General features: G+C 49.6%; 2 protein-coding genes across 4 annotated transcripts; both read right to left on the reverse strand.

Moving 5' to 3' along the window:
* Positions 1 to 1,101: 1,101 nt before the first annotated feature.
* Positions 1,102 to 4,524, reverse strand: SERTAD3 (SERTA domain containing 3). Of its 3 annotated transcripts, none has more exons than XM_042232068.1 (2): positions 4,475 to 4,524; positions 1,102 to 2,359 (listed from the first exon to the last, which is right to left on the reverse strand). In XM_042232068.1, the coding sequence occupies exon 2, from the start codon at positions 2,351 to 2,353 to the stop codon at positions 1,757 to 1,759; it is 597 nt and encodes a 198-aa protein (XP_042088002.1). In that variant the 5' UTR covers positions 2,354 to 2,359; positions 4,475 to 4,524; the 3' UTR covers positions 1,102 to 1,756. The 3 variants fall into 3 exon arrangements, with proteins under 3 accessions (XP_042088002.1, XP_004015307.2, XP_042088001.1); XM_004015258.4 differs by lacking the exon at positions 4,475 to 4,524 and adding an exon at positions 4,373 to 4,454; XM_042232067.1 differs by lacking the exon at positions 4,475 to 4,524 and adding an exon at positions 4,368 to 4,454.
* A 2,933-nt stretch (positions 4,525 to 7,457) lies between these two features.
* On the reverse strand, positions 7,458 to 25,033 carry BLVRB (biliverdin reductase B). Its single transcript, XM_027978310.2, has 5 exons — positions 24,868 to 25,033; positions 13,478 to 13,642; positions 13,252 to 13,341; positions 11,862 to 11,990; positions 7,458 to 7,719 (listed from the first exon to the last, which is right to left on the reverse strand). The coding sequence occupies exons 1-5, from the start codon at positions 24,944 to 24,946 to the stop codon at positions 7,562 to 7,564; spliced, it is 621 nt and encodes a 206-aa protein (XP_027834111.1). The 5' UTR covers positions 24,947 to 25,033; the 3' UTR covers positions 7,458 to 7,561.
* Between the last annotated feature and the right edge of the window lie 478 nt (positions 25,034 to 25,511).

Raw genomic sequence — 25,511 nt, forward strand, 5'->3', positions numbered from 1 at the left:
TTTCAGTTAGATGCAGTGCCTCTCAAGGTGAGAATCTGGCTTTGAGCCAGAAAGCAAAGGCAAAAAAATCCCCTTCCTTTCCCTGCATGTTACAACCACAAGTGGTTCCTCCTTGTATCCTTTTCAGAAAAGTCCCTAAATGCAGCATAAACTTACCTGTTGTCATGTTTTCAAAGGTCTCTGTGGAGGCTTAGCCAGTGCAGCAGTATACATCACATCTTCCCTGGCCTCCCTTCTTTTCCCCTACTCTTGCCAGCCTGGGCTTGCACCTCCTAAATAAATCACTGGAACCATTAACTTTAGCCTGGACTGTACTTCCTAGCCAACAGTTTTGTAGAAAGATCTTAGTGCTGGGGATCTCTGAGCATTTTCTTTCTCCTCTGGGCCTCTGTAGCACATTTCCTACAAAATAAAAGGGCTGATTTTGTTTTTCCATTAAAAATTTTTTATCTATCTGGCTGTGACAAGTCTTAGTTGTGGCATGCAGCATCTGTAGTTACAGCACTGAACTCTTAGTTGTGGTATGTGGGATCTAGTTCTCTGATCTGGTCTTGAACCTGAGTCCCCTGCCTTGCAAGCACAGTCTTAGCCTCTGGACAGGCAGGGAAGTCTCAAAGGGCTGACTTTTTGTGTCAGAGAGCCCTATCCTTTGACATGTTAATTCATGTGACCTAATTTCTCCTTCCTGTGTCCACCATGTGGCTGGGGAGTCTAAATCTACAAAGAAGCGATGAATATAATAGTTAAGAAGGCTCTGGAGGTAGCCTGAATTTGAGTTCTAGCTCCTTGGTCCTTACTCTTCCTAGTTTGGTCCTCACTCTTCCTGAGCAAGTGACTTGACCTTTCTGAACCTTAACCTTCTCTTATGTAAAATGTGGTAACAGTTATCTATTTCAGTATAATCATGAGGAGGAGATGACTTAATTCAAATAAAGTAGGTAGAACAGCGCTCTTAGTGTTCAATAATGTTAGTGGTCTTAACATTCAATAAATATTGTATCTAATAATATACCTACCCCAACTTTGACTGGGAAGGGGTACATGCCCCTAAGGATACCAGGTCCCTCCCACTGACCTACAAAAAAACTTTAGGCAACATCACCCCTTCCAAAATACTTTTATTTAAAAAAAAAATTATTACAAACAAACAAACAAACAAAAACACCACAAAACCCGCTTTTCTTTTAAATAATGCGGCATGGAGCAGTTTGGTTTCCACCCTATTGCACGTGGTCCGGCCTGGTCATGAATCAGGAGGCTGCTGGGACTGGGGTCCTGTGAAGGAGGTAGGGTTCAGCCTGGGGGAGGAGGCCAGCCTCTCCCACTACCTGGAGGTGCCATGAGGCAGAGGCTGGGTTTCCATAGCAACCAGGTAGCACATCCCTGTCATCCTTTGACAGGCCCAGCTTATCTTCCCTGAGGCCCCAGTGACACAAGGGGAGTCAGAACTAGAGGAAAAGGCAGAAGAAATGTGGAAGTGGGAAATCAGACTCCCGGAAACAGTCTCATTAAGGCATTTGGAAGAGATAAATTAATTCAGGAAGACCCACCTTCACAGAAGGCTGAGATAACCAGACACACACACACATGCAAGACAATTTGTGGAACCCTGAAGTGGGAGGAGAGGAGGCCACTGCTTAGAGGCCCCATCAAAACACACACACACACACACACACACACACAGAATTGCATCCAGGGAGTCATCCCACCAAGACTGGGATGAGGAAGGAGCCCTCCCCTGCCCCCCATCAAAGTTTTAGGATCCCAGAATGATTTCCATGATGTGATCTAGTTCATTCCATTCCCAGGACCCTGGGGCACAGAAAAGGTTGTGAGGAGGTTCTGGTGGGGCCACTGCAGGCTCCTTCTCCACTGCGGATGTGTCAATGTCCAGGAAGAAGTCATCCAGGCTTGAGTCCCCCAGGTACCGGGAGCTCAGAGCTTCTAAGAAGACTGGATCGGGCTGGGAAAGCACTTCATTCTGGGGGCTTGGGGGAGCTGCTGGATTCTGAGGTGGCTCAGTCTCATCCATGGAGGTCTCCAGCTCCCGGAGAATAGAGCCAATGGTTGCCGACAGCGAGAAGTCCTCCTCGCCCAGGAAGAGGGGCTCCGGGGGCAGGGCAGGTGCAGGAGTCAGGCAAAGCGCCGCTTGGAGCTGCTGGAGGGTGTTGTGGATGAGCACGTGCCTGCGAAGGCTGGGTGCTCGGGGGCCTAGGCTTCGCTGGACTTTGTCTAGGGAGATGCGGAGCAGGGCTTGCTGGTAGCTCCGGAGGCCTGCTGGACTCCAGTCCCACTTCTCATCCTCTTCTTCTTCCTCCAGATCTGAGTGCTTCCTCTTCAAGCCTCCTACCATGATGCCCTATGGAGAGAAGAGGGGCAAATAAGACAGAGCAGGGCTAATTCAAATCCCGAATCTCTAGTATGACTATTATTGATTTGTAATGATCCAAACTTCAGTTTCTGCATCTAAAAATGAAGATAGTATGAGTCCCACAAGGCTAAGAAGAAAAGCCAATGTACGTGATTAAGAAAATTAGATCTCAGGACTTTTCCTGGTGGTCCAGTGGCAAAGACTTTACGTTCCCAATGTAGGGGGCCCAGGTTTGATCCCTGGTCAGGCAACTAGATCCCAATGTCGCAACTAAAAGTTTGCATGGCACAAGGAAGACAGAAGATCCACATGCCTCAACCAAGACCCAATGCAGCCAAATAAACAGATAAAAAAAAAAAAAAAAAAACCCACACCAAAATCTGGACTTAAAGGGTTTGAATCCCACTTACTTGCCCGTGTTGCCTGAGTGAGTTTAACTCCCTGAGACTCAAATTTCCTCATATGCAAGATGAGGATCCTAACTCAAGTCCCCCTAAATCTTAAAGCTGTTCTTTCGACAATACTCTTTTCTTCAAGTGTGACAGATACAAGACAGGTGTTGAGCACAGAGCTATGGCCTTGAAGCAGAGAATCCTGGGTCTGAATCCTGCTTTTCACACTGCTCAGTTGTGTGATCTTGGGAAGTAATGTGACATCACGCACTTTAATGAACGAGAGTCAACTGCTATTTATGAAATATTTTTGAGTGCCTACATTCCAGCCACCTGGAGCCCTGTTAAGGCACCTATCTGTGAAGACGCTTCTTTCCACATGGAAGCTACTTCTGTCCATGCCCTCATGACTGGGAGCGTGCCCAATGACAAGGTATGCGGCCTCCCTCATTCCCTCCGCGGAGGCCTTCAGGTTTCCCCTGGGCGAGCCTCACAGGAAAACTTGCTAGAACTGATTCACGCCAAGCCCCGCCCCCACCAGTCCATCCAACCAGATCTCGGCCCTCTACAGGCCCCGCCCCCCTACGATTCCTCTTTCCGCACTCAGACACGCCCCAATCTGGCCCAGGGGCTTCTGGGAAATGTGGGCCAATAGCCATCAGGTACACGAACTGACGTTGAGCAAGCACTACAACCCCCGGAGGGCTCCGCAGGCCGCAGGGACTAGCCTTCCCCGCCCTGCCCCCCACCGGGGCATGCGCACAGTGGCCCAGTGTACGTGGGGGAAGGGAACCCGGACGTCCAGCTGCCTGGCGATTGCCAAGCCCCGCCCTCCGCTGCCTCCTGGGCTGCGGGTCTGAGCTCCACGCCCTGAACACCCCTCCCCCACTCCAGACTTTGGCTCTAAAACTGCTTTCTCCCGGTCCTTTGGAACCGCAGAAGGTCCTGGATTCTTCACTCAGGCTGCTCTCGGGCCCAGAGACCCAGGACCCCAGCCACAATGCTCAAACAAATGCGCTCCGATTCACTCCGTTCGGGACACTAAGTATCTCAGTTACGAGACCGTCTCCCGTCAACGTTCCTCTATTCTCCCGTCTTTCAAACGCTTTTCGACTTCACCTCCAGTCTCCCACTGACTTCTAAGACCCGACAGGGAACTCTCCCCAGAACCCGCTCTCCGACTCTGCGTCTGGGAGACCCCAGAGTCCTTGCCCCTACTTCTCTCGCTTCTCCAAAGGTCCGGGATCCCAGCCCAGCCCCTCACACCTTTCCCTAAACACTAGAGCCCCTAATATAACCTGTCCCAGACTGTCCTAATGTTTAGTTTCCTACCCCAAAATTTCCTTCTCTAGTTTTCTCGCTTCTCCAAACACACTATCTCCCAGCTTCAAACTTCCTCCACTTGGAAGAATTTGCCCCCCACCCCCAAACTCGGCCTTCCGTGCAAGGATCTGGAAACCCCGGTCCCTAAATCCTCTCTCCAACCCCTATTATCACCCTGAATCTGCGCCCCCTACTCTCGCTCATACCCCGCCTCCACAACTCTCGAGAGAGCGCCTCCACCTCCCTCAACTTAAGGCAGATCCCAAGCCAGGTAGCCACACCTCACCTCAGCTGCCAGGTTCGCAACCACCACCTCCGGGAACGCCCGCGGCTTAGCGACCCTCCAGCGTTGGGTAGGGGCCTGGTTCACCTCCCCCGGGCCTCTCACCCTGGTCTCAGGCCCACCCAGCTCCGCCCGGGAGCCGAGCCGCGAGTCACGATTGGCTGGAGTCCTGCCGGCCGCGGGGCGCGGATTGCTGGGCGGGGCCACCAGCTAGTCGCCAGGAGACGCCCCACCCGCTCTCCCCTCCTTTGCTTCGCGGACCAATTAAAGGATTCCGACTAGCCGGCCGGGGCCACGTCTCTACAGAGTGGAGGGCACATCAACGCACTTTCCTTTAACTTAGCTACTATCTTCACTCCAACACTGTCATCTTTGCTCTCTGCTATCCCTTTATACCAGGCCAGGACCGCGTCGCGAAGCAAGAACTGTCTGGCACTCCCCACTCCACCCCGCTTTCGGGGCGGGAGGGGCTGAATGTCTCGCTGAGGCCGCGCCCATTGGATTCAGGAGGGCGGAAGCCGCGGGGAGGATGACGCATTGACGATCAGCCAATAGTTTGGCGCGGCCTATGTTGCCTGGGCGATCGCAGCCCCGCCCCTCGCCTCCCCTGTCCTGCCCCTCACACTTTACCCGAAGCCTTCTTCTTATAAGGACTTCTCCCGCCTGTCTTCTGGTGGTGCCTCATACGTCTTCCTAATGCCCCGTCTTTCCGCTCTCAGGGTGGCACGTCTGCTGCTGGAGACTAGCCTATGGCTCCCCACTGTCCTGGGTACAAAGTTCAATCTCATTTTTGTCTCAAAGCCCTTCAGGTCTGGCCAGATACAAACTCCTGCTTGCTCGCTAAAATCCTGCCACACTCCTTGACTTGCTGTATTTCTAAAATGGCTCCAAGTGCACTCCACCACCAAGAACACAGAGATTCTGTTTTCTTCCCTGCTTTATCCACAGTGCCTACAACAATCCCAGATACATAGCTGCTGCTGCTGCTGCGTCGCTTCAGTCGTGTCCTAGTCTGTGCGACCCCATAGACGGCAGCCCACCAGGCTCCGCCGTCCCTGGGATTCTCCAGGCAAGAACACTGGAGTGGGTTGCCATTTCCTTCTCCAATGCATTAAAGTGAAAAGTGAAAGTGAAGTCGCTCAGTCGTGTCCAGGCTTCGCGACCCCATAGACTGCAGCCTACCAGGCTCCTCCATCCATGGGATTTTCCAAGCAAGAGTACTGGAATGGGGTGCCATTGCCTTCTCCGCTGATACATAGCAAGTACTCAAAAATGGAAGGGGAGAAAAGAGGCCTCTGGATCTTTAAACTTGCGTCCCCATTCTGAAAACACACCCTCATTCCCCAGAACCCAAAATTCTCACCAGAAACTCATTCCAAAGGATTCCTTCCCTCAGAAGCCCTCCTTGAAGCTCCAGGATGGGTTGGGCCTTTTCTGGGCTCCCTTGGTGTCCTGTGTTGTTTTCCCCATCCCAGCTCTGACTCTTCTGCTCCTGCCACTGCATCTTGGCTGTGGGCTGTCACTGTCTAGGCTGTGGACCCTTTGATATACCAAGGTTATCTCAGGCTCCCACTGCTTGGGCCACAGCATCACCTCCCACAAGGCTGGACACCAAGCAGGTACCCAGTGAAAGTTTGTAAAATGCCTGGACAACGTGATTGAAAGAGATGAGGGCAGAAATAGAATGGTGCTGGTGCTGCGAAAGCCTGACCCAGCCTGGCCCCACCCCTATGCGTTCTCACCAAGGGAAGTTTTCTCCAGGCCACCCCTGGGAAGGAAGGTTTAAGTCTCCTCAGGCCAGTTCTCCCGCCGGCTGGACTTTGTTAACCAACTTGTCCATATGTTTACAGAGTGCAGGATTGGAATGGATTGGGGGTGGGGTATGGACGGAGAGGGATTTGGGAGTTTGGTGGAAAGGGGCTGGAGGTAGGGAGAGGGGAATGTCTTGCTCAGGCCTGGGAGAGGTGTCTCTGGGGAACAAAGGTTGGGGAGAATAGATTCCAAAGAGGGACATGTTTAGGAAGGGAGGGGGGTACAATTCTTCCCCTTCCTCCTCTCAAACTTGCCCCTCCAGGGTTCCCTTCATAGGGTGACACTGCTAGAACCCCATCTCCAGCATATAGCCCCAGGCTTCTTCCTAGATGTATCCTTCCCCTCTCCAGAGAACTGTCCACTCAAGACTCTCTCCCACCCACTCTCCCTTCTCTACCTCTGGGCACCTGGGTTTCCAGCCTCTGCTCTTTCATCCTCTGATCCATCTTCACACAGTTGCCAAGGAAAGCTTTGTAAAATACAAATCTGAATGTGCCCCCCTCCCTGCATCTCCCCTGCTCCACTCATTGCACAACACCTTAGACTGAAATTTAGACTTTTTACAATGATTCTGAACAGCTTCGTGTCCTTTGAACAGCCCCTCTTGGGGCTGATCGCTCTTCTCCTCCAAACGAAAATGAAAGTGTTTGTCACTCAGTGGTGTCCGACTCTTTGCAACCCCATGGACTGTAGCCCACCAGGCTCCTCTGTCCATGGGATTCTCCAGGCAATACAGGAGCGGGTTGCCATTCCCTTCTCCGGGGGATCTTCCCAAGCCAGGGATGGAACCTGGGTCTCCTGCATTGCAGGTGGATTCTTTATCATCTAAGCTACCAAGAAAGCCCTCTCCTCCAAGCAAAGTGTTATTAACTGTAGGGGATAGATCTGAGTTCTTCAAAGGCACCATGTGCTATTCAGTTGCCTGGCTCAAGTGGTATCTTCTACCTAGAATGTCATGTCTTAGAACCTTCTGGCTCATTCTCACTAAATCAGGTTTCAGGCAGGACATCTGCTCTTCCACAGAACACTGTCTGCACCTCCAGCTGGGTCCCTCGGCCCTGTGTGCTTCCTCCATCAGAGTTCTGGCCGGTCTGTGTTGTCGCTGTCAGGGGCAAGACTGTCCTCCCCACTGGACTGTGAGATCTGTGCGGGCAGCATCACCGCTAGGTCCACAGTCACCACTGGGTCCCTGGCACAGAACCAAGAGAGGAAATGAATGAATGAATACCCAGAAAATCTCACAGAGGCAGACAGATACACTGAGCACGCAGATAGATGTGGATCCTCTAGAGTAATCTGAAGCTCTTGGCTCTAGATTTATTGCCCCCTTCCTTTGTTCTGTTTCACAGGATGCTGTCTTCCCGGGACAGGGCCAGAGCCCTATTCATACACATGGGAGGGGTAGGTGGTGTGCCCGTCGTACTCATCGGTGGTGAGGCAGTGCAGCATGAAGTGGCCCAGGTCGTGTTTGGAGATGACCCTCGAGGGCCCTCGTCCATCCAGGGTCACTGTGTAGGCCCCAGTCAACGGGTGGTCTCCTGCGAGGTAAAGACAGAGGGGCCAGGTAAAGCAGATGACCTTTCCTCTCCCCCAACTTGTGATCACGCCAATGACATCCCAGGGTGTCTACAGAGTGCCTAGACCAGACGGTAGAAGATGGTATAAGAGCTGGGCTTCCCTGGTTGTCCACTGGTTCAGAATCTGCTTGTCCATGCAGGGAACTCGGGTTCAATCCCTGGTCCGGGAAGATCCCACACATCTCAGAGCAACTAAGCGCATGGGCACAACTACGGAGCCTGAAAGCCTAGAGCCCGTGCTCCGCAACAAGAGAAGCCCCTGCAGTAAGAAGCGCAAGCACCAAAGAGTACCTCCCCCTGCTGCAACTAGAGAAAGCCAGGTCACAGAAAGGAAGATCCAGAGCAGCCAAATAAATAAATGAAGGGAAAAAAAAGAGGAAAGAAACATATGCTGTCACAACATTCCCGCCAAAAATATTCAATTTTAGTCTGTAAGACAGAAATTTCTGTAATGACAGAAATCCAGAATGTGGAATATTTCAAAAGATATCTGAGACAACAAGATCCTACTATTTAGCACAGGGAACTACAGTCAATGTCCTGGGATAAACCATAATAGAAACTAATATTAAAAAGAATGGATTCAAGAGGGAGGGGACATATGTACGCCCATGGCTAATTCATGTTGATGTATGGCAGAAATCAAACCAGTATTGTAAAGCAATTATCCTTCAATTAAAAATAAAGTTAAAAATAAAAGAATGGATATATATGTAAAAAGAAAAGACACCTTGCCTGTTATGTTTCATGTTAAAAAATAATTTTAAAAAAATGATATGGAGGATTGTTCCAGACTGGAGGTGACATGGCAACTAAACGCAACACATGATCCTGGATTGGATCCTGATTTTGAGGGGAGGGGAAGGCTGGAAGACATTTTTTGGCAGTTGGGTATGTCTGAGTACGGAGTGGATACTAAATGATGTGATAGAGTGAATGTCAATTCCCTTAGTGCAGTAACCGTACTGGGGTTTGTTTCCAAATACTTCTTCTTGGAAGATGCCCACGAAGAGGTTCTAGGAGTACAGTGTGCCAATGTAGACACACACATTTTTAAAAATGTATGTATATACACTACATATATATTCACATAATCACACATGTACATTGTGTGCTAGGTCATTTAAGTCGTGTCCAATTCTTTGCAGCCCCGTGGATTGTAGCCCACCAGACTCCTCTGTCCATGGAATTCTCCAGGCAAGAATGCTGGCATGGGTTGCCATACCCTCTTTCAGGGGAATCTTCCCAACCCAGGGATCAAACTCATGTCTCTTTACATCTGCCTGCGTTGGCAGGTGGATTCTTTACGACTGGCACCACCTGGGAAGCCCCTACACTTGTATTCACATAAACACACATACCCATTAGCGGCATGCATAAATGATAAGCAGATAGATGGGGAAAAGAAACAAGCCAAAATGTTAACAAGTGAACCCAGATGAAGGGTTTATGGGTAATTCTTAAACCTTGAATTGCCTTAACTTTTCTGGAGGTTTCAAAGTTTTCATATTCACACAGAAAAAGAACTAAAAAACCCCCCAACAACTTCGTGTTAAGGAATTTTTAGGCTTAATCTCTCCGAATATTCGCTTTAAACCTGGGAGGTCAAGAAGTAATATGAGCCCGTTTGGAGATGAGGAAACTGAGGCTCAGAGGTCACAGGCCTGAAGTCTGCACAGCACTGGAGCTGGCGCTCTCTTTCGCTTCTCCACCATGCAGCCTCACCACTGATTCACACCTCAGGATTCTCATCCAACAGGGTCCCTGAACTGAACCTCAACATCGAAGCTTACCTGAACCTCTGGAGGGTGGTATACAAGCCTCCTCCTCCTCCAGGCAGAAGGCCCCGGGCACAGAACTGCTCATCCAGCAGGCAGGCAAACAGGAAGGAGATAACAGTTCCCGACTCAGGCCTGGGCACTGCTGTTCCCTTATCCCAGAATGTCCCCCCTCCCCTTAGACACTAACCTGGTTCCCTCCCTCAGGGCATGAAGCCATGTCCTTAGAAAGCCTCTGCTCTAAGCAGCACCCCATTACTCTCTTCACTGAACTATTAACGTATGTTTCTTCATTCAGCATAGCACCACTCAACAGTAATATGGATCATCTATCTTTCGTTTGGATTTCCCTGGTGGCTCAGATGGTAAAGAATCTGCTAGCAATGCAGGAAACCTGGGTTCACTCCCAGGGTTGAGAAGATCCCCTGGAGAATTCCATGGACAGAGGAACCTGGTGGGCTACAGTCCGTGCGGTTCCAAAGACTTGGATGTGACTGAGCGACTCACACTTGCTCTTTCACATCGTTCTTTTGTTTCCCCTGCTAGAAATGGAAGCCTCATGAGATCAGAGACTATGTCAGTGATACTTGTTTTATTGTTTTGGCCTCAACACGCAGCTTGTGGGATTTTAGTTCCCCAACCAGGGATCAAACTCTGGGCCCTGGGTAGTCAAAGCCAGTGAAAGCCTGGAGTCCTAACCACTGGGCTCCCCGGGAATTCCCACTGGTACTTGTAATGCTGGCCAGGTGCACACCTCCTGTGCAAAGAGACATTTGTAAGTGAACGAATCTCTCCCTCTGACTTTGGGTCTCTCAATGTGAATTCCACACCCGGGAGGGGTAAAGAGGGTGTGGCTCCCTCCACAGCACCACCTGGAAGCAAGGCATCTCCCCTGGTATTAGTTCATTCGACAAATATTTACTGAGCACTTATTACAAACCAAATGCTTTGCCAATGGCTCAACGGAAAAGAATCCGCCTGCTATGCCAGAAACACAGGAGATGGGGGTTCGACCCCTGGGTTGGAAAGATCCCCTGGAGGAGAGCATGGCAACCCACTCCAGTATTCTTGGCTGGAGAATCTCATGGACGGAGGAGACTGGCGGGCTACAGTCCATGGGGTCCCAAGAGTCAGACAGACTGAGCCAAGAGTAGGATAGGACTGAGCAACTGAGCCAAGCCCTATCTAGGCACTAGGAACACAGCAGTAATCAAAACAAGACAAAATCCGTGCCTTCAAACAAAGCTTCATACTTCACAATTCCAGTGAGGGAGACACACACTAAATAAGATTAAAAAACAAGGGAATTCCCTGGTGGTCCAGGGTGACCACTTTGCATTTCCACTGCGGAGGGCAGGAGTTTGAGCTCTGGCAGAGGCTCAAACAGTAAAGAATCTGCCTGCATTGCAGGAGACCCGGTTTTGATCCCTGGATCGGGAAGATCCCCCTGGAGAAGGGAATGGCAACCCACTCCAGCATTCCTGCTTGGAGAATTCTATGGACAGGGGAGCCTGGCACCTACAGTCCATGGGGTTGCAAAGAGTCGGACATGACTGAGCATTAACACTTTCTTTCACTTTCAGAGTGACTAAGATCCCACAAGATGTACAGCGTGGCCAAATAAATACATGGGTTTTAAAAACAAAGAACCGACGTGAAGCATAAGTCCCCATCTCTTGAATGTGGAGGAGCCTCAGTATAACTTCCTTCTAATAAAGAGAGTACAGTGGAAGAAGTCCTGAGAGACTGCAATTTCAGTAAACCTAGACAGCATATTAAAAAGCAGAGACATCACTTTGTCGACAAAGCTGTATAGTCAAAGCTATGGTTTTACCAGTAGTCATGTACAGATGTGAGAGTTGGACCATAAAGAAGGCTGAGCACCAAAGAGTTGATTGATGCTTTTGAACTCTGGTGTTGGAGCAGACTTTTGAGAATCTCTTGGACTGCAAGGAGATCAAACCAGTCAATCCTAAAGGAAATCAGCTCTGAATATTCACTGGAAGGACGGATGCTGAAGCTGAAGTGCCAATCCTTTGGCCACCTGATGTGAAGAGCCAACTCATGGAAAAGACCGTGATGCTGGGAAAGATTGAAGGCAGGAGGAGAAGGGGATGACAGAGGATGAGATGGTTGGATGACATCACATGAGCTTGAGCAAATGAGTTTGAAGGACAGGGAAGCCTGGTGTGCTGCAGTCCATGGGGTCACAGAGAGTTGGACACGACTGAGCGACTGAACAACAGGGAAGGCCCAGCTAATGTCCCCAGAGGACTGGAGGGAGCTGGCTGGTGATGACCTGCAGTTGGCTCTCTGTCCACTCACCTATATGTGGTGGCATCACGGCCACGTACTTCAGGCCCGACTGCTGCAGTACCTTGTGCATCCGGACATGGTCATCGGTCACATCCTGCAGTCTTGGGGGCACCTTGGAAGGGTCCCACAGTAGGAAGGCTGGGGGGACACAGGGCAGGATCAGACAAGACTTGAGGACAGCCTGGCCAGGCCCATAGCCCGCAGGTCTCCTGGCAGAACATCTCCCTGCAGGGACTCATTACTGCCCTTCAGTTGTTCCAGGCTTCTCACCCCACCTGCTCCTGTCTGGTGTTACCTCCTGCCTAGACCATGGCAGAGCCTCCTCCCTGTTCTCCTGACCCTACCCTTGCACATCTGGGACCCTACCAGGACCCCATCTCACTCAGGGGGACAGCAGAGGCCCCATCAGGGCCCCGGGGCCCCACTTGATCTGATAGCATCAGCCCCCTGGCCTCACCACCCAACACTCTCCCCTTCACTGGCTCTGTTGCAGCCACGCCCCTGCCTCACAGTCCCTTCCCCTCCTCACTCCCCCCTCATGTCATCTCCCTTCCCTGGGAGACAACAGGTGTGATGGAAGAGTCGTAAGGCGTGTGGGTAGTGGAGACAGACAGCCTAGTTCCACACCCCAGCTCTGCCAGCTACAGGCTGTGTGATCTCGGGTAAGGCGATGGGCCTCTCTGTGCCTCCACTCCCTTAGCTATAGACGGGAGGCGGTAAGAACAGCTACAATTCACTGGGCACCTAGGATGTGCCACCATGAATGGAAGTACTATCAAAGGAATTTTGAGAGGATTCAGTGGCATTCATCTGTGAGGTGCTCAGATGGTGCCAAGCACACAGTAAGTGCTCAATAAACACTGCTAGCTTTAACTGCTCCTGTCACACACCCTGCAGCCTTCTTTTCAGATTATTCAGGAAGGGCATCTCTTTGTAAATTGGGAGCTCTTTGAGAGTAAAGACCTGGCCCATGTATCCAAGGCTCTGTCACTTCCTCTTGCATTCTCTCCCTGACCCCTTCTTAGGCTGGGTCAGACACCTCCTCTGAACCCCCAGAGTCCTCTAGCCTTCCCCCATCCCAGCTCTGATCCCGTTCCCCATGCTTCCCCCAGATCCTGGCCTTGACCCCTCTGCCTGTGCCTCACCCTCCATCCTGGCCCTGACTACTCCGGCCTGTCACGGTTTGATGATCACGCTGTTACCACTTCCTTTCTGTTCATGAGACCCATGAGTGCAGGGCCCAGGTACCATTCAGCAAGGTTCAGATGCAGAACTGGTGCTCAATAAATACACAGTAACTTGGAATAGCTCCAATGCCACCTTGTAGAAACCTCTGGGCTGCCTGTCCAGTACCCAGCTCCCACTTTTCGGCCCCAACCCCTACGACCCTGCCACCCACCCGAGGTGCAGGCCACGACCTTGTCCACGCCATGGGCCTTCATGGCCGCCACAATGTTCTGGGCACCCTCGGACATCACTGTGGTAGGACCTTAGAGGAGACAGAGAGTGGCTGTCACTGGTGGGCGGCGGCGGTGGCAGGGGTGGCAGGGGAGGGGCTGGGGGCGGGGGCGGCGCTGGGGGCCGAGGTGCAGGGGTGGGCCGCGGGCAGAGAGGGGGCTCAGTACTGAGGTCATTGCGGGTGCCCAGCAGCACGATGACAGCATCCTGCCCAGCCACAGTCTTGTCCACATCGGCTGGCTGCCGGACGTCGCCCACCACCACGTGGGCCGGCTGGGGCCCCTCTGAGGGCAGCCTGGAGGGGTCCCGCACCAGCACCGTCACCTCATAGCCTGCAAAGAAGGGCAGAGAGGCAGGTCAGTCAGCCTGCAGGCTGGCACTCCTAGGCTCCAGAGGCTGGGTCCTGGAGGGTCCCGTGAACCCCCAAATCCATCCCCCAGATCCCCTGTTTTGAGACCACGATCTTCAAACATTTTTGCTGGCATACTCACAGTTGATATACACACAGTTGATTGTTGAAATAGGGTGATACCTCCCCGCCAGTTCATAAATAATCTGCCGATGCCTTTCTCTGCCTCTCAGCCCCTTGACTTCTCTACTCCCTCCTCCCCCCAACAACTAAAGGGTTAAGCTCATCGTCACACTGGTCTATGTCCCCGTCCATGGTCCTGGAGGAAGCTGAGGTACTGCCAAGTATGTTCATCATTGGGTTTGGTCCCCCAGGCCTTACTTCTGAAGGGTTGGGTCCTGTCTTTCGGGTATGTGTGCATGCCAAGTTGATAAGTCATGTCCAACTCTTTGTGACCCCGTGGACTATAGCCCACGAGGCTCCTCTGTCCATGGGATTCTTCAGGCAATAATACTGGAGTGAGTTTCCATGCCCTCCTCCAGGGGATCTTCCCGACCTAGGGATCGAACCTGCATCTCTTACATCTCCTGCATTGGCAGGTAAGTTCTTCACAACTAGCGCCGCCTGAGAAGCCCTGGGTCCTGTCTTAGTGGTCATTTATTTTGAATATTTCTTTGGCATATCACCTCCCAAAAGAATTTTGGAGAACTCTGTGTCCCTTGGCCCCACCATCACACACACAAATACTCCTTTTTAAAGTTTATAACCAACAGGGACTTCCCTAGTGGCCCAGTGGCTAAGACTCCGTGCTCCCACTGCAGGCACCTGGGTTCAGTTCCTGGTCGAGGAACTAGATCCCACATGAGGCAACTAAGAGTTCACATGCCCCAGCTAAGACTTGGTACAATCAAATAAATAAATAAATATATATTAAAAATCAAGTTTACCAGCAACATGTTTCTTTCTTTGTTTTAGACAACGGCAAAATATATTAATGTTTATGCATATTGCAAAAAAAAAAGCCAGTAGTTAGTAGTCTCTGTCATGGACTGAACCCTTTTGTCATGCGCTGAATTCATATGCTGAAGCCCTAACTCCCAGTGGGATGGTATTTGGAGATGCAGCCTTTGGGAGGTAATTAGGTTTAGATGAGGTCATGAAGGTAGAGAGTAGGGTCCCCATAATGAGATTAGTGTCCTTCTAAGAAGAGGAAGGGGCTTCCCTGGTGGCTCAGTGGTAAAGAATCTGCCTGCAATGCAGGAGCCACAGGTTCGATCCCTGGGTCAAGAAGATCCCCTGGAGGAGGGCATGGCAACCGCCTCCAGTATTCTCACCTGGAGAATCCCATGGACAGAGGAGCCTGGCAAGCTGCAGTCCATGGGATCGCAGAGTCAGAGATGACTGAAGCAACTTAGCATGCTTGCACACAAGAAGAGGAAGACCAAGGCACTCTCTCTCTACAGTGTAAGGACACAGCATGAAGGCAGCCTCTGCAAGCCAGGAAGCAGGCCCTCACTAGAAACCACACCAGCTGGTACCTTGATCTTGACCTTCCCAGTCTCTGGAACTGTGAGAAATGAGTGCTGATTAAGCCACTTGGTCTGTGGTATTTTTGTTATAGCAGCCTGAGCTGATTAAGACAGCCTCTAAACAGCATTCTCGTGAAAAATGAGCCAGAGCTCCTTGAAGGAATGGCTGCTTGCTGGGCCGGGGCAGGGAGAGGACAAGATGAACCTGGAACATCTTGTACCACCAGCTATGTGATGTTTAAAGAATGATGAAGTGAGGTCAAGAGGACACAGAAGCCACTTGAAGGGGTTCTCAGGACAAATCAGGGGCAATTTGATTTGTCCCAAAGAATATGGATGGCAAAGAACGGAAGCACATCAAATATATAAAAATATGTGAATTCATAATGATAACTAAGAAATTTCATTGGTCATCACTGGTACCTATCAGAGGATTAATCTGTTGTTCTGAAAATGATAAAGGAAAGGCAAAACAACAAAACTGTCCCAGTTTCCTTGATACTTGTCATCATATATTTAAAAAACAAATAATTAAAAATCTGTATACTGTGGGGCAACGATGATAATAGTGATACTTAGTGGCTTCCCTGGTGGCTCAGTGGTAAAGAATCCGCCTGCCAATGCAGGAGACATGGGTTTGACCCCTGATCCAGGAAGATGCCACATGCTCTGAAGCAACCAAGCCCATGTGCCACGACTACTGAGCCTGGGCTCCAGAGCCAGGGAGCCACAACCGCTGAGCCCGGTGCCGCAGTGACTGAAGCCTGCAGGCTCCAGAGCATGTGGTCTGCAACAAGAGAAGCCACCTCCACGAGAAGCCCACTCACAGCAGCTAGAGAGCAGGCCCCTCTTGCCACGAGAGGGGGGAAAAAAGTCGTTGGAGCAACGAAGATCCAGTGCAGTCAAAAATAAATAAAATGAAAAAATAAAGATACATAGTATTTATAGAGCACTCACTAGATGCCAGGTGCTAAGTACTTTACATGTATTAGCTTATCTAATTGTCAAAGCAACCCGGATTTTGAATTCTATCTGTCCCTACCACTAGCTAGCTTTGTGACACTAGGCAGGCCACTTAACCTGTCTGGCCTTAGAGCCTTCATTTGTAAAATGACACCAAGAACAGTCTCTGCCTTACAGGGTTGATGTAGGTTTGAATAGTATTCCTAAAAGTTTAAAGTGGTTGGTTGATTTTTGACAAGGGTGCCAAGACAATTAATTCAATGGGAAAAGAAGAATCTTTTCAACAAATGGTGCGGGGACAACTGGATATCCATATGTAAAAGAATAAAGATGGATCCCTACCTCACATAATATATGAAAATTAACTCAAAATTATCAAAGATCTAAATGTAGGAGCTAAAACTGCAGTCCATGGGGTCGCGAAGAGTCGGACACGACTGAGAGACTGAACTGAACTGAATTGAAAACTATAAAAATTCTAGAAGGAAAGTGAAGTCGCTCAGTCATGTCAGACTCTTTGCGACCCCATGGACTGTGGCCCACCAGGCTCCTCCATCCATGGAATTTTCTAGGCAAGAGTATTGGAGTGGGTTGCCACTTCCTTTTCCTTTTCCTAGAAGGAAACATAAGCATAAATCTTTGTGCCATTCGATTAGGCAGTGGTTTCCTAGCAGTGACACCAAAAGCACAAGCAACAAATGGGAAAACAGATTCACTGGACATCACCAAAACGAAAAATAAAAATTGGTGAAAAAATGAAAACTGAAATGAAAAAAAAAAAGCTGCCAAGGACACTATCAAGAAAGTGAAAAGACAACCCACAGAATGGGAGAAAACTTTTGCAAATCATATATCTGATGAGAGACTTGTATTTAGAATATATAAAGAACTTTTACAACTTGATAGTAAAAGATGAACATTAAAAACTGAGCAAAAGATCTGAATAGACCTTTCTCCAAAGAAGATAGACAAATGGCCAATAAACGTATGAAAAGATACCCAATATCATTAACCATCAGAGAAACACAAATCAAAACCATAGTGAGATACTATTTCATACCCACTAATGGTCTGGACCTAATAGAAGCAAAAGATATTAAGAAGAGGTGGCAAGAATACACAGAAGAACTGTACAAAAAACATCTTCATGACTCAGATAATCATGATGGTGTGATCACTCATCTAGAGCCAGACATCCTAGAATGTGAAGTCCAGTGGGCCTTGGAAAGCATCGCTATGAACAAAGCTAGTGGAGGTGATGGAATTCCAGTTGAGCTGTTTCAAATCCTGAAAGATGATGCTGTGAAAGTGCTGCACTCAATATACCAACAAATTTGGAAAACTCAGCAGTGGCCACAGGACTGGAAAAGGTCAGTTTTCATTCCAATCCCAAAGAAAGGTAATGCCAAAGAATGCTCAAACTACTGCACAGTTGCACTCATCTCACATGCTAGTAAAGTAATGCTCAAAATTCTCCAAGCCAGGCTTCACCAATACGTGGACCGTTTTAGAAAAGGCAGAGGAACCAGAGATCAAATTGCCAACATCCGCTGGATCATGGAAAAGCAAGAGAGTTCCAGAAAAACATCTATTTCTGCTTTATTGACTATGCCAAAGCCTTTGACTGTGCGGATCGCAATAAACTGTGGAAAATTCTGAAAGAGATGGGAATACAGACCACCTGACCTGCCTCTTGAGAAATCTGTATGCAGGTCAGGAAGCAACAATTAGAACTGGACATGGAACAACAGACTGGTTCCAAATAGGAAAAGGAGTACGTCAAGGCTGTATATTGTCACCCTGCTTACTTAACGTATATGCAGAGTACATCATGAGAAACGCTGGACTGGAAGAAACACAAGCTGGAATCAAGATTGCCAGGAGAAATATCAATAACCTGAGATATGCAGATGACACCACCCTTACGGCAGCAAGTGAAGAGGAACTAAAAAGCCTCTTGATGAAAGTGAAAGAGGAGAGTGAAAAAGTTGGCCTAAAGCTCAACATTCAGAAAACAAAGATCATGGCATCCTGTCCCATCACTTCATGGGAAATAGATGGGGAAACAGTGGAAACAGTGTCAGACTTTATTTTTTGGGGCTCCAAAATTACTGCAGATGGTGACTGCAGCCATGAAATTAAAAGACACTCCTCGGAAGAAAAGTTATGACCAACTTAGATAGTATATTCAAAAGCAGAGACATTACTTTGCTGACTAAGGTCCGTCTAGTCAAGGCTATGGTTTTTCCTGTGGTCATGTATGGATGTGAGAGTTGGACTGTGAAGAAGGCTGAGCGCCAAAGAATTGATGCTTTTGAACCGTGATGTTGGAGAAGACTCTTGAGAGTCCCTTGGACTGCCAGGAGATCCAACCAGTCCATTCTGAAGGAGATCAGCCCTGGGATTTCTTTGGAAGGAATGATGCTAAAGCTGAAACTCCAGTACTTTGGCCACCTCATGTGAAGAGTTGACTCATTGGAAAAACCTCTGATGCTGGGAGGGATTGGGGGCAGGAGGAGGAGGGGACGAGAGTCGGACACGACTGAGTGACTGAACTGAACTGAGGAGGACTATAATCAAAAAGACACAATGACTGTTGGTGTGCCTGTAGGGAAACTGGAACCTTCATACAGGGCTGATGATGTTGAATGATGAGGTTGCTTTGGAAGACAATCCGGCAGTTCCTCAGGTTAAGCGTATTGTTACCCCTGTGATCAGTTGTGTCCGACTCTTTGTGACCCCATGGACTGTAGCCCGCCAGGCTCCTCTGTCCATAGGATTTTCCAAGTAAGAATACTGAAGAGGGTTGCCATTCCCTTTTCCAGGGGATCTTCCCAACCCAGGGATGGAACCCACATCCCCTGTGTGTCTCATGCACTGGCAGACGGATTCTTTACTACTATACCACCTGGGAAGCCGTTGTTACCCCAACGACCCAGCAATTTGACTCCTAGGTATATGCCAAGAGAAATGGAAACGTATGTTCACACAAAACCTGTACATGAATGTTTATAGAGGCATTACTCATCAAAGCCTCAAAGTGGAAACCTCCCAAATTCCCATCAACTGAATGGATAAATAAAAGTGGTATAGGGAATTCCTTGGCAGTCCAGTGGTTAAGACTTCACACTTCCAGCGCAGGGGTTGCAGGTTTGATCCCTGGTCAGGGAACTAGGACCCCACACGCCACACGGCACAGCCAAAAAGTAAGAAAGAAAGAAAGAAAAGTGGTGTAGATAAATAATGTAATGGTGCTGTGCTGTGGTTAGTTGCTCAGTCGTGTCCAACTCTTTGCAACCCCATGGCCCACCAGGATCTTTTGTCCATGGGGATTCTCCAGGTAAGAAAACGGGAGTGGGTTGCCATGCATGCCCTCCTCCAGAGGATCTTCCCAGGGATCGAACCCAGGTCTCCTGCATTGCAGGCAAATTCTTTACCGTCTGAGCCCCCAGGGAGGCCTGTGAATACTGGTGAATACTCTTCTCCAGGAGAGCTTCCCAACCCAGGAATCAAACCGGGGTCTCCTGCATTGCAGGCAGATTCTTTACCATCGAAGCTACCAGGGAAGCCCAACACAATGGTATTTCAACAATAAAAAGAGATGACACATAGGCTACAATATAGATGAACCTTGAAAAAATTCCTTTTGCTAAGTGAAAGAAGCCAGTCATAAAGAGTCACATGATGTATGTCTCCATTTATAAGAAAGGTCTGGAACAGGCAAATCCATATAAACAAAAAGTAGATGAATGATTGCCTAGGGCTGGGGAAGTGGCTGAGCAGGAGAATGGGGAGTGACTTCTAGGGGTTTCTTTTTGTAGTGTGAAATGTTCTAAATTGATTGTGATGATGTTTGCATGAGTCTGGGAATATGCTAAAACCCATTGAATTATATTCTTTAAAGGGGTGAATGGGGTATGGTATGTGAATGATAACTTAAAGTTGCTATTGAAAAGATGCAAAATGAAAACGAAAACAAATGAAAAGCTTAGAGGAGTGTCTGGCACAGAAAAGAGGGCTCTATGGGTGTTGGCTGTGACCAGGCCTTTTCATCATCTCACAATTGTATTTCCTGGCCTGGTCTAGTCCTCCCTGGGCTTCTGGTGTGTCTCAACCCCTCCAACCCACACTGCACATTGTAGCCAGATAGAGCTTTCCACAGTTACATCAAAGTGCCCTAGGACTTCCCCGGGGGTCCAGGATTTAAGACTCCATACTCCCAGGGCAAGGGGCCCAGGCTTGACCCCTGTTCAGGGAATTAGATCCCACATGCTGTACCTAAAGATCCTGCCTGTTGCAATTAAGACCCGGTGCAGCCAACATAAATAAATAAATTAATTTTAAAAAAACACCCCAAAAAACAAAGTGCCCTTGGCTCAGATCTCTCCCTATCCACCCTCCACCCCAGTGCCTTAAGATAGTCATGTTCCTTATGATAGCCTTCAAGCCTCCCCTCTACACGCCCCCTGCATGTGGCCTCTCCTCTCCAGACTGTGCTGGAGCCAAAGCCCTCTTCACTAACTGCGCTTCTTTCAGTTCCTCAAACGCACCATGCTGCCTCCTGCCTCCTGGCCTTCGCACATGCTCCTCTGCCTGGAGCACCCTTACCCTCTTTCTCCAGCCAACCGCGCTTCCTCTGTCATGGGCCTGCTTATGCTGACCAACCAACGGCCCTGTGGGCGCAGGGGCTATGACATACTCAACATCATCTCCTGGATTTATTATTATTATTTTTTAATGGCCCTGCCAGGTAACATGTGGGATCTTAGTTCCCCGACCAGGAATCGAACTTGTGCCCTTGGCAGTGGAAGTGCGGAGTCTTAACCAGTGGATCATCAGGGAAGTCCCTCCCCTGACTTTTATATCAGCCCAAAAGCACAGTCTACACTGCGCCAGAGACTTGAGTTCAGACTCCAGCTCCACCTCTCCTTTTTTTTTCTGACTGCACCACAAGGCCTATAGGATTTTAGTTCCCTGACCAAGGGGAACCTCAAGCCACTCACAGTAGAAGCTCACAGTTTTAACCACTGGACTCCCAAGGCATTTCTCGGCTCCACCTCTCACTGGCAGAGGAACCTCAGAAAACGCCTTCCCTGACTGGTCCTCAGTCTCTTCTCTAAAGTGAAGGTCGGGCTTTCCTGGTGACTCAGTGGTAAAGAATCCGACTGCTAATGTAGGAGACATGGGTTCGTCGATCCCTGGTCTGGGAAGACTCCCACATGCCTCAGAGCAGCTAAGGCCTCGAGCCACAACTGTTGAGCTTGTGCTCTAGAGCCCGGGAGCCCCAACTACTGAGCCCAAGTGTCGCAGCTACTGAAGCCGGAGTGCCCTAGAGCCTGTGCTCCACAAGAGAAGCCACCGCAATGAGAAGCACGTGCCCTGAAACTAGAGAGTAGCCCCTGCTGGCCCCAACTAGAGAAAGCAGCAATGAAGACCCTGTGCAGCCAAAAGTAAATAAATAATTTTAAAAATAAAAACTAAAATGCTCTTGCCTGGGAAATCCCATGGACGGAGGAGCCTGGTGGGCTGCAGTCCATAAGGTCGCTAAGAGTTGGACACGACTGAGCGACTTCACTTTCACTTTTCACTTCATACATTGGAGAAGGAAATGGCAACCCACTCTAGTGTTCTTGCCTGGAGAATCCCAGGGACGGGGGAGCCTGGTGGGCTGCTGTCTATGGGGTCGCATAGTCAGACACGACTGAAGCGACTTAGTAGTAGTAGTAGTAGTAGCCGTCTCTAGCATGCCTATCCTGTGTGTGATCACCTTTCATATGGAATGCTGGCCTCAGACACACTGGGGAGCAACAGGGGCTTTCAGGGTGTCAATGTAGTCACTGGTTAACTACCACCGTATTAGTAAAATGGACCCTAGAAAATTGTGGGCATTTTGGAGGAGAAACATTCTCACCAACACGAGAGCTCTGACACCGGCCCAGCACAAGAGTGCCCATCAGCGCGACATTGTTGGTAATTGTGCTGGTGCCAAGTCGCTTCAGTCGTATCCGGCTCTTTGTGACTCTATGGACTATAGTCTGCCAGGCTCCTCTGTCTGAGGATTCTCTAGGCAAGAATACTGAAGTGGGTTGCCGTGCCCTCCTGCAGTGGATCTTCCCAACCCAGGGATCGACCCGGTGTCTCTTATGTTTCCTGCATTGGCAAGTGGGTTCTTTATCACTATAGAGCCACCTGGGAAGCCTATTGGTGATTAGAGACATTTACTGAGAGCCTCCTAGAGAATTCCCTGGCGGTCCAGTGGTTAGGACTGCAGGCTCTCACTGCTGAAGGCACAGGTTCAACCCCTGGTTGGGGAACTAAGATCCCACAAGCTGCAGGAACCAGCCAAAAAAAAAAAAAGCCTCTTACGTGCCAAGTGCTGTACTAAGCTCTTTCCACTGATGAGTGACTTAAAAAAAATTTTTTTAAACACAACTCACATTTAAATCTAAATAGCCACAAGTGGCTAACGGCTACTATGTCAAACTATAGTTTTAGAATTCACAGATTTTGCCCTTTACAAAGAACACAAGCATTTGTAAGGTTATTTCCAAACTTAAAAAAATTTTCTTTCTTTCTTCCTTTTTTGTTTAAAACAAATCTCTTACTTTATCTTTTTTTCCATTAAATTTTATTTTGAAATAAATTCAGACCTATAGGAAAGTTGCAAGACCTATATTCTCATATTTGCTTTATCTTTCTCTCTGTGTATACACAACACATACATGTAACATGTATAATTATATGTATAGGTATAAAGTTTTTTCCTAAGTATATTAGAATAAGTTGTAGAAATCATGCCCCTTTTAAGCTTTTTTGATCTCAGCCCTCCATTCAAAGTAGATTTCACTGTCTAACATTGTATACACAAACTTATACATGTATAACTGAGACAATAGTTTCATAAAACCAGTATTCTACATGTGATCCATTCTGACACTGTTACGACCCATTGAATATATTTCAGAACTCTCTATGACCCGCAGTTTGAAAACGGCCCTCAGACTGCAACAACCTCACAAAGTAGGTTGTATTATATGCCCATTTTGAGTCTGGGGAAAGTAAGGCAAGTTTAGGTAACTGGGCCAGGATCACACAGCTATAATCTATAATTACTCAGCCAAGGAGTGTCTACTGAGCACCAGCTATATGCTGGACGGGCCTCCCAGGTGGCTCAGGGATAAAGAATCTGCCTGCTAATGCTGGAGATGCGGGTTCAATCCCTGGGTACGGATGATCCCCTGGAGAAGGAAACAGCAACCCACTCCAGTATTCTCGTCTGGGAAATCCCATGGACAGAGGAGCCTGGCAGATTACAGTCCATGGGGTTGCACAGCGTCAGACATGACTGAGCGACTAAACACAGCCCACCACATGGGCACCAGAGTCTGTGCCTTCAGGACTCAGGCCTACAGAGCCACTGAGGTCAATAAAAGTCTAGTTCATTCAAGCCCCTCCTTTTTCTGATGGGGACAGGGAGGCTCAGGCTCACTAGCTCTGAAGAGACCTGTTAGAGCCACCGTAAGAAGGCAAGGACTTCCCTAGGCCTCAGGTACAGCCCATACTTCCAGGTGCAGTCCCAGCTGTGACCAGCAGGGAAGCTAAGTGAAATTTTAAAAAATCTAAGCCTAAGAGAAAGGTAGTAATTTGGGAATCTAAAACTCACAGTGACTCAGCATCTTTCAACTTCTCCCTCTTACTTCCTCCCCAAGAAATATTTATCAGCAAATTTGTTTCTCCTGTCCCCACAAGTCAACATCCTCATAGGTCTTCCCTGGGGAGGTGGAGAGAAGTGGGGCTAAAGGGGAACTTTGAGTCACAATCCCTCCCAGGGAAAGTTGGGCTAGGAGGCAGCTGAGAGTGGGATCCTGGTGGCCTCCACCCTCTGGGGACACCCAGATAGTCAATATCTTCAGAGTCACTCAGGCCAGCAAGGGTGGGGCCATATATCTGGACAGGCCAGACTCTGCTGGGAGCTGGTGAAGTTGGGGTGGTGGGGGCTGGGTCCTGTTGCATGATACTTATCCCCTTTCCTGCCCCCTTTCCTGGGGGCAACTCTGAATTTTCAGCCCTCATTGATTTTCCTGGGACCTGTGTCTCCAAGCCTTCACCCTTGTCTCCATGATCTTTCCATTAGGTACTCATAGCGGCTTACCCCTCAGTTTTTCAATTTTAAAATCCTTGGTGCTCAAACCAAGTGCTGGCAGGCTCTCAGTGGTTAAGAGCAAGTGCCAGGTAACAAATTCCAGCACTGCGCCTTTCCAGTTATGTGACACTGGACAAATCACTCAGGGAGACTCGGCTTTCTCTCATTTGTCAGGTGAGGTGATACTAGTTCCCACCTCACAGGAGTGCTATGAGGATTCAACGCAAATGGCGAGAGGGCACTGCTGGGAAGATGCCTCAGGCCTGGCGTAGTGCAGCCCTTGCTGGGTGTGCAACCACCCACCACACTGCCACCCGCACACCAACTGTCTGTCATAAGAGCATTGGATCGCTACAGTCCCCCAGCCTCCCAGGGCCATTTCGTTTCCCTTGGGACTTAGATCAAGTTGGACCTCATAGCGTCCCCCATTTCTGCCCCCGTGGCCACCAGTTTTGCTCTCTAGGTCCTCGCACACCAAGGCACGCGGGCTCCAACCTCCCTGGGCCCAATCCCAAGATGCCTATAGTTCTAGCTGTGCACCCCGCGACATTCCCTGCCCGTCCCAGCTCATGCCTGCTTGCACCGCCTGCGCCAGCGTGGTGAGCCCGGTGTTGCCGGTGGCGCCGAAAAGGGCAATCTTCTTGACGACCATGCCGCTGGATCGCGGAGGCGCGAGGCCGTAGAGTCGCAGGACACGCGGGAACCGACTGGCTGCTGGTTCCCCTTCGCGTCCTTTCCTAGAGGGAGAGACGGGGCGGGGCCGCCTCACGGTTCGGTCGAGGGGAGGGGCCAAAGGCCACGCCTCTAGCTAAGTATAGAGTGGGCGGAGCTGGAGTCAGCTCGCCTGAGGCCCAGCACCGCCCCCTCCGCCCGCCTCTTAGCCTGGAAGGCGTGTCTGGCGGCCCGCGAAGGTGGACGCAGAGCCCCGCCTCCGCGCTCTAGCCTCCCTGGGTGGGGCGGGGCGAGCGCGGGCCCCGCCCACAGCCCTCTCCTCCTTCACGCCTCCTTTTTCACGGCCGTGAGTCTGATCTGGGGCTCACGTAACGCCCCACGGCCTTCCCAAGGCCACAAGGGGAGAAAGTGAGGCAGAACAGTGTGGGTGCGTGAGGGAGACACTGTGTAGCTGCGTGTCTATGTGCCCGTGTTGACCCCGTGTGACTCTGCGAATAACCCCAAGGGAGAGCATGATTGTGGAAGACACTTGTGCCCTCTGTGTA

Source organism: Ovis aries, chromosome 14 (genome assembly GCF_016772045.2).
Source record: "Ovis aries strain OAR_USU_Benz2616 breed Rambouillet chromosome 14, ARS-UI_Ramb_v3.0, whole genome shotgun sequence".
NCBI classification, from domain to species: Eukaryota; Metazoa; Chordata; class Mammalia; order Artiodactyla; family Bovidae; genus Ovis; species Ovis aries.